This window comes from Cydia amplana, chromosome 7 (genome assembly GCF_948474715.1).
Source record: "Cydia amplana chromosome 7, ilCydAmpl1.1, whole genome shotgun sequence".
Taxonomy (NCBI): domain Eukaryota; kingdom Metazoa; phylum Arthropoda; class Insecta; order Lepidoptera; family Tortricidae; genus Cydia; species Cydia amplana.
In genome coordinates this window covers 13,135,549-13,144,881 of record NC_086075.1, presented here as the reverse complement: position 1 = coordinate 13,144,881, position 9,333 = coordinate 13,135,549, and the positions used below count along the sequence as shown (strand labels likewise).

The 9,333-nt window shown below is 37.1% G+C and overlaps 1 protein-coding gene across 1 annotated transcript; it reads left to right on the top strand.

Annotated features, from left to right (window-relative positions):
* The first annotated feature begins 400 nt into the window (after positions 1-400).
* Positions 401-9,333, top strand: LOC134649577 (uncharacterized). The gene is made up of 5 exons (XM_063504384.1): positions 401-564; positions 830-1,691; positions 1,952-2,110; positions 4,897-5,052; positions 9,199-9,333. Exons 1-5 carry the CDS (start codon positions 476-478, stop codon positions 9,307-9,309), a joined length of 1,377 nt encoding a protein of 458 aa, XP_063360454.1. The 5' UTR covers positions 401-475; the 3' UTR covers positions 9,310-9,333.

Here is a 9,333-nt window from a genome sequence, read left to right as displayed (position 1 = left end):
TCTAATAATGTTGTTCTCGCCAATGTGCCCATTTTCTGAACTTTCATTTAGTTTTGGCGTAATATGTACATGTACAAGTGTACATTTGTCCTACAAGAAGTATTTGTATATTTATATGTAGATGGTCAAGCAACTCTTGTCAGTACAAAAAGGCGCGAAAATCAAATTTCCTTCGCACCTACATTTTTCAAATTTGCCGCCTTTTTCTACTGACAAGATCTGCTTGACCATCTATAGTTGATATTTACGGGCTAGGTTGATCAGTGAAAATGTTGTCCCAAAACATTTCTTTATTTCACAAACTTATTGCTTCAAGCAACCTACGCGCAATGTCGAATAAATGGTAGTACGTACTAAAATGGTACTAAAAGTCTAATATGATTAATAGAAAAAATATAAGTGTCAAAATTACTCATTAATCAAAACATGTCCGTCAAACGATTTTCATAAAAAATAAAAAATATTTTTTTGCAAAATGCCAAACTCAAGACGAAGAAAATTTTCAGTTAAGCATGAAGTGGCACGAAAAAACCTACCCAAGGGCGGCACAGTCACAACAAATAGGTACTACTACAGGGATTGGTCCGAGATCCGCTTTGATGGCTTTAGTAGTACGGCTTTGCTTACCAAAGCCGTTCTTTCCTGAAACCCGTTCATTAAGCTCTTAAAACTGTTTTAGTAAGGGTAAGCTTATAGTCAGTTTAAAGAGGCTGAGTGATTCACATAGGTAACTGTTTGTAAAAGTATAAAGGAAACTACTTACTCAAAAGGAAAAAACGGAAACCTAAAAATCATTTATGTGAATCTTTACAACATTATTTTGTTTCAGCGATTCATCTTCAAATTCGTCAGTGAAAAATAATAAAACAACAAACAAAAGTCTTCAAAACCGCTCAGTAGCATTAGAACCGATGGCGGTCGTGTTAGAATGTGATAACTGTTCGACCCCTCCACCAGTAAGAATAGAGAACAAAACCGACCCCGTTGACTCAAGTACTATAAAACTCAATAGCCTAAGTACATCTACATACAACGTATCAGTAGAATCAAACCAACCTACACCACAGTTCACGCCAGCGCCATCTAAACGGGAGACAATAAATAGAAACCGTCGGGAGCCGACACGTCAGCCACGAGCAAGAGTCCGCAGTCCCAAACATAGCTTGGTTGTCTTTGATGCACCAAATACAGAAATATATAACTCAATTGATTTAAGTCCTACCAAACCCTATAGTTTAGAGACTGCCGTAGACTATGCATTCTTAGAATCGTCGCACCCTACACCGCAATCGTCTCCACACTCGTCTAAACGAGAGACAACGGATCGAGCCCGTCGGGAGCAACGGCATCCACATCGAGCAAGAGTTCGCAGTCCAAAGTATAGCATATATGACCTTAACACCCCTAGTATAGAAGTTCACAAAGTAGTAGATATTGGGACAAGTGTAGACGTTGGTATAGATTCATGTGTGGAGACAGTGGGGACAAACGTGATTGACTGGGCGCATGAAACACGAGATTGGGCCAAAGAAATCCAAGTTTATACAGTTAACACTGCGGAACTAGAGATGTTAGAGTTGGAACAGCAGAGCGATCATTCGCTGGATGATATGTGTAGAATCTGTCACAGTGGGGATTGCCTATCTCCGGAGCTCGGGAGGCTGGTGTCAGCCTGCAATTGTCGGGGCACGGTTAGTACTGATTATCATTTTTACAGTATTTTATATTAAATATTAGGTATTAGGTTAGGTAACAATGCAATATTATATGGTACCTACTTATCATCGAAATTTACTCACCTTAAATATCTTGTTATTATAATACCAACGTCCTGTCATCGGCTTCAGGGGCGTTTATTAATGTGATTGAAGTAGGTTAAGCTAAAGCCGAATAATCCAGATGTCGAAAACTGTTTTACATTCTTCACATAACAACCAATTGTCCTTACTAGGTGGGACGCGTCCACGTGCGGTGTCTAGAGCGATGGCTGACTGAGTCCGGCAAGTCGCGCTGCGAGCTCTGTGGGACACGGTACCATACGCGCCGCGTGCACCGATATGGAGTGCTTAAAGCGCTCGTCATGTGGTTCTTGAGCCAGAACGCTAAACAGGTAAGAACTAGAGCGATGTTGTAACGTCGACCGACTCATTATTAATTGAAATAGATGTCATCCTATAGAAAAAGTGACCAAGCCCTCCGGTGGCCGAGGCCGGTATCGAATCATCGGACCACGATGGTACTCGTACCAAACTCTCTAGTATACTTAATAACTAATGGCGGGTAGTAGGTACGTGCTTGCACCTCAAACGCCACATAATATATGCTTGTGTTTTTTGGTCGACCAAGTTTTTGGTTTTGTGCGAGATACCACATACCTGCTGCGTGCACCGTAACGGTGAGTTAAGGGTGGAATCACATATATCAGCATTGAGCCGCATTTTATTAATGCATGAAAAATCGCTCGTAAGTATAAAGATGCGTACCTACGCATGCTTTCAGCTTCCCGTTGCGTACGCATCTTCATACTAATGAGCGATTCCTCATACATAAAATGCGGCTCGATGCTGATATATGTGATTCCACCCTTGAACACCTGCGGTTCTTGAGCCAGAACGCTAACCAGTAATAACTTTTCCGGTAGGGAACAAGTTCAAAGAATCTCGTTATTATTATTTAATGCGAGGCTTAATATTATGAATTTGAAATTCAAATTCAGTTGTGTTTAGTAGAGATGCCACGAATATTCGGCAACTATTCGGTATTCGGCCTATTCGGCCACTTTGCCGAATATTCGGTATTCGGGCGAATGTTGCCTACTATTCGGCCGAATACCGAATATCTGTTGCAAAACTATGTAGGTACCTATATTTAGAATGTGTTCTTGGAAAGTTGTTAAATACGAAGAGAAGACCCTTTTTTGAGCATTTGTTAATTAAAAAACATTTTATTTTTATCATGAGTCTGTTTTGTTTGACTCTATTCATTAATGCTGTTCAACAAAAATATATCTTAGCTAACGTCATCTATTGCACAAGTTTATTAGGATGTTAAATCTTAGAAAATCGTATTTTATGTTTCCATGATAGAATTGTTAGACTTGTGAGAAAATAGTTTTTATTAGTATGTACCTAATAGAGATTTAGACGTTTGAGACTGTTTTATAATCTCCTTTATACAAGTCCAAAAATAATAGAAAACACCTGAACCTTATTGAGTATTAAGAACGCTTTTACGTTCTAGCCAATTCGTATCGAAATTAATGATATAAACATTATGTTATGATATAATAACGCCGACTGCTGAGACCCGGGCCGTTTAACGATATATTGAGGCGCCAAATGTATCCTGAATAAAATCTTCGCTGTCTGTAATTTGATAATTTCATGCGTAGTTAAAAAACCGTATTGTGACGTTTTCGTGCTTTTCTACCAGAAGTTCGGAAAAATTAGTAGGTGTATGTTCACTATTGTTTCTAAATAGCAATTAATGTTTTTAATAAGAACTAAATTAAATTTTCCGTGGTGATAAAGTAATGTTGAGGCTGTATAATGAGATTAACTAGTTTCTAATAGCAACATTTTGTTGCCTGCGGGCTGGCAGAAAATCTCCATAAAATTCAAATAAATTATTATTTATCCACAGGACCATAAAGTTTGTACAGTCAATAATACAAAGAAAATGTATTAAAACTAAATTGTATACATCAACTGCTTTTAATTTTAAGACGAAACAGGAGTTGAGATTTAAATATTTTAGGTAAATATACCCGTCTCGCTAACGGAAGCGGCTCCTAAAACTAGTGCGATAAAGACAAGGCGAAAAATCCTGCGTAAAAATCTCAAAAATTGAGGTTTCGTACTCGACTGTTTCCTCCTCCAAAACTTAACCAATCGTAACCAAATTTGGAAATATAAATGATTATGAAATTATCTGTGTCAGACCGATTTGATTTTCTGGCTAATTGATATCAGTTTTGAATACCACGCCTCTCATTGCGGCATAGTCAATTAGGCCATTTTGGGCATTTTTAAAGGGCTCTAGCGCCTTAAAAAACAAAAATATCAAAAAAAGCAAAACGATCCGACACAGATATTGACAATATTAATCTGTGTTGAAAAAATCATTGCTCTAGCTTCAAAACCCACGGAGGAAACAGTCGAGTACGTTTGTATGGAGAAATGACCACTCCTGTTGGCTCTAAAATAGTCACGTCTAGCTCACCCACGATGAACACTAAACGTCACGAAAAATATAAGAGATTGTTTGTGTCTAATTATGTTAATTTTGTACAGCTACATACTTTTGCAAATAATGACTAAGTATGCAACACAAACAATGATTACGACAACGACGGTGTCGATTGAATAATATACAGCACACAGTATAAAAGTTTACCCCTATCGATGACCATTGACCGGACGTTTGGCACTCTGCCAAATCCCAGCTGCCGCCAGTCGGGTTAATTTAGGTAATTAACCGATCCAAATTGTGTTTGTGATCTATTCGAAGAGTAACTTCTTTATTTAAGCGGAGTTTTTGAACTGAAATATTCTAGTTTCATTTGGCAGTCAGCGTAAACAACACAATGGTAGACGCAACGGTATACACTACACATGGTAGTTTACATTCAAAATACAGACCAGGGAACATAAAACATCAACACGACTGTTAGAAATCCTTGCGTCTTTCTTTTGTACATACATGTACACGAACATACATTATATTCTTTATATGTACTTAATCTTATTACGGTCTGTATATTCAAAGATTAACTGACAAGGTATCTTCTTTTACAATACGAGTAAAAGGCAGGTCATTTCAAACTTTTCAAGGTTAGTCACAATATTTGACACGATGTGGCCGGCCAAATGATCATCTCGTGACTATTTGTTCCAGCTCATGGTGGACAGTCTCGGAATAATGCTGATGTCCCCACTGGCAGTGCTGGCCGCGTGGCTGTCCGGCCGCACCCTAGCTGGACTGATGACGCAAGAGAGCCACGTCACGCCGTGGCCGCTGGCTTCCACGTTCGTGCTCGCCTGCATGACTCTGGTGAGTAATCTATTCCTGTATCTGCTTATATCCCCGCTGGCGGTGCTAGACAAGTTACCAAGTCCACTTGCTTATATAATCGTGCGCGCATGACGCTGGTAAGAAATCAGCTTGTAATTACCTAGCAAGCAGTTATTGACAGTAGGTATAGTCACAGAAAAAATCGTGCTCTCTGGTTTGACCACCGAACTTGATGGTGCCATACGCCGCCTTAGGTTTTTGGTAACTAAATTCTGAGGTAGTGACATCAACTTTTGACCATAATTTACTTCAGGTATCCAATTTGAGGCACCCTTTTTTCAACTTATCAATTAATAAGTGTTTTTAATGAGCAAAAGAGGAATAAATGAGAGATTTCCTGACTGGCGAAGTTGGTTAAAAGTTGTATTTAACAGTAGTAACTCATGAAACTTCTAAAGCGAGCTTTAAAACTACAAACACCGCACACTACTAAAGCAATCTATTGTGTAAGTACTACAGAGAAGTTCAAAATAAACAACAAAGGTGGCACCTCGAGTCACGATGGAGTGCGGAATATGCATGATTTCGTTGATTACAGACAACATTATATTATAATAAGTATTGGGTTCAACCTGTTTTTATTTGTATGTCCAACAAAATTAGTATAAAATCAAGATGATAGGGTAGGAAATTGGCCAATCAAACTGTCATTTTAGTATCTGCGATATAAAATCAGAGCATAGATCGTTTTTAATGCCACACGAAGTGAGTGTGTCTGCGTCAAAGATACAAAGATTTATTCAATGTTTCAGTCTGTACCTATATGACTTAAAAGTATGTATAGTATGTATATACATTCACTTACAATGAGAAACTTCTATATAATATGTAACATTAAAAATGCATGCAAAAGTTACATTACTTACAACTTATAACAATAAAGACAGCCATACGAAGCACCGACTAACAAAAATAAATTTACAATTTACGTAAAACTTAATTGTTTAACCAAATTTGCCATTAACCAAATAGACCAAGCTCAAAGCTTTTTGTACTTACCTCATTAAAAATACATCAGGTTAAAGTATTATTTATCTTCATCGCTAAGTTATTACGTACCTAGATATAACAATATTCTCCATTTCTAAAATCCCGCCACTCTTTGGCTGGTCTTTTATGTAGCATTTGACCTCGAGATATTTGCGTATAAACAAATTTTAGCATGTTTCAGCTTGTATAATTATATTAATTATATTTATTGTATGTGATGTGAATGTGGGTGCACAAAACCGGAGAATGCAGTTTTAAGTTTTATTTATATGTCACGTAAGATTTATAAAGCTAGGACCCCACTTGACTTCAGTAAACTATTGAACTTCTTCAATACTAAATTGAAAAAATCGCAAAAGCGCTTATACTTACAATACCCACTCAAATACCACGGACCAAATCCAACTTATTTGTTAAATTTTACTTCTTTACTCGCCACGGAACAATTGGTGTTCCGAAGAGCGAGAGACGTGCGCGGCCGAACCCAATACGTAGAGCCCCTATTGAAATGTAAGGGGTTTACCGCGTGGATGCTGCAATTGCCCTAGCTTGCTGGCTGGGTCCCCACTATACCTATTACTACTATTTATTTATCTATTTTAACGTATAGCTAGTAAGTATTAGTTTGTTGCAAGGTAGACGTCCGCATACGCGTCACTGTTCTAGTACATGTCATCTTAGGTCATTGACAAATGACAATAGAGGTGACAGCAGTGTCATTTATAAATCCAGCAAAGTCTATTTTTTTATTCGGTAGACTAAAATGACATTTCATAGTATGAAATGACACATGATGAATGTCATTTTAGTCTACCGAATAAAAAAATAGACTTTAGTATGTCGAGAATTAGGACATTTACCTAAACACTCTTCAATATACGAAGGCCCGAATACACAAAATATATTTTTAGCTTTCGTCGATATAAAATTACACTCGTCAGCGCCATTATGATGAAATGTCTCAAGATGTTCAATTCCATATTGTTTTGTACGTATTTATATTATTGAAATAAAGACATTCCATATTAATATCATGATTCGTTATGTTTTGAGCATCTGTATTCATGTATCCCTATTGGAAAGCGTGACCTTCTGACATACTGGAAATTTGATTTACTCAAACGAGACTTGAAATAATTGAGACATCTGTTTTATTCAATTTCATATAGGTTAATGATATTGAAGGTTTCCGTTAAATTTTATTGTAATATATAAGTATGAAATGTCCTCCAAACTTCTGTCTAGATGAATAAACCTTTATAATGTTTTAAATCTATAAAATCAATGATAATATAGGTCCACTGTTACTGGCTATCCAGTTGTAAGAAATATTGCAATTAACCTTTCTCATTTTGGTGGAACTTCCTAAGCCCTCCATTTGATGTACTCTCGTTAAAATGGCGGAGAGAACAAAATAACCACCGAAATAAGAGCCAATTTGCTTTACTTTAGACGAGTTCATAAAACGAAATATCTATCCCTACTATACCTCGTGTCCCAAAATTCAACGATAAGCTGGCACCAGAAGATGGACCTGCTCATGACTACTCCAGGAAAAAAAGAAAAAAAATATACCTATCTGTTTTCCATAAAGTTTTAAGTCATAATGTATTGTTTGTCATATTATCATTAGTCATAAAACTGAAACCGTTAATTTTTCAGAATTTTTCGTCACGTTATCCTATAGATGGGTTAGGTTAGGTTAGGTTTGTTTTATGGCAATCCTGAAAAGTGACGCGTTTCTGAACCAGAGCAATTATGACTAATAAATTTCGGGCAAACAATACATTATGACTTAAAACTATTTGGGAAACAATAGAGACCCCTCAATTTACTATGGAATTACAAAAAAAATGAAAATCGACACCCCTAGTGGTATTTTAACCTATCCGGTGGCGAATGCACTAGTCCCAAAACGCACTATTAGTCAATACACTCTAATTTCGAAAGCCCCTCTTCTCATAAGAAACTAGGCCCAAAATACCATATTTCCAAAAAGGCTCATTCTCGATTTACACGAGAACCATTGAGAACTAGTCCCAAAATACACCTTTCCCAAAATACCCCAAATTGTGTTCACCTGTGCGTGGCGTAATACTTTATTCTCATAATGCGTAGGTCTCAAAACACTCTAGTTCCAAAATACCCTATTTTTTTGGAATGTCTCTTTGTGACTGCTTTCAGCCGTAATCATTACCCGTTTGATGCCTAAAATATTTTTTCAAAAATAGGATTTATTTAATTATTATTTTGAGCTATACAGGGTGTAATCGTTAAGTGTTGCTCGGCGATAGTTCCGTTATGGCATTATTGCCAATAATGCCATAAATGAGGGTAGTTTCTCGCCCACCTAATTATGATAGTTCCATACACTGCTTTATCAACACAGGCATTAAAACACTCGTGTGTATATTGCCCTTCACTTTCACTATATGCACTTTCGATATCAATTTGAAATTTTCTGATATCTGCTATATTTACGGAACTATCGCCGAGCAACACTTAACGATTACACCCTGTATAGCTCAAAATAATAATTAAATACGTAAATCCTATTTTTGAAAAAAATATTTTAGGCATCAAACGGGTAATGATTACGGCTGAAAGCAGTCACAAAGAGACATTCCAAAAAAATAGGGTATTTTGGAACTAGAGTGTTTTGAGACCTACGCATTATGAGAATAAAGTATTACGCCACGCACAGGTGAACACAATTTGGGGTATTTTGGGAAAGGTGTATTTTGGGACTAGTTCTCAATGGTTCTCGTGTAAATCGAGAATGAGCCTTTTTGGAAATATGGTATTTTGGGCCTAGTTTCTTATGAGAAGAGGGGCTTTCGAAATTAGAGTGTATTGACTAATAGTGCGTTTTGGGACTAGTGCATTCGCCACCGGATAGATTTTAACGACCATGTCTACAATTTTTCAATTTTTTTTTTTTTTTTTCCTCGATTAGTCATGAGCAGGTCCATCTTCTGGTGCCAGCTTATCGTTGAATTTTGGGACAGGTTGTATATGCGAAACAATTTAACTGGTTGGTAGAAAAGTCGATAATTTATTATCAAAGGCTGAGGCATTTTCCCAAGTAGATTAGATTTCCTGAATTTCTCTGAAACGATTTGTTTTTAATCACAGGTATGTTATTACTGCTGGATCGTTTCGGCTGCGACACGGCATGCTCTCGGCTGGTGGATCTGGTATCGTTCGCAGTACGAAGTCCGTCTAGAGTTACAAGACGAAGAATGATGTAAATAGGCGTATCATTGATGT

Coding starts and splice junctions, on each gene's coding strand:
- LOC134649577 (XM_063504384.1), top strand. CDS start 476: ATGCCAAACTCAAGACGAAGAAAATTTTCAGTTAAGCATGAAGTGGCA. Junction 565..829: donor GGCACAGTCACAACAAATAG/GTACTACTACAG, acceptor ATTTTGTTTCAG/CGATTCATCTTCAAATTCGT. Junction 5,053..9,198: donor TGCTCGCCTGCATGACTCTG/GTGAGTAATCTA, acceptor TTTTAATCACAG/GTATGTTATTACTGCTGGAT.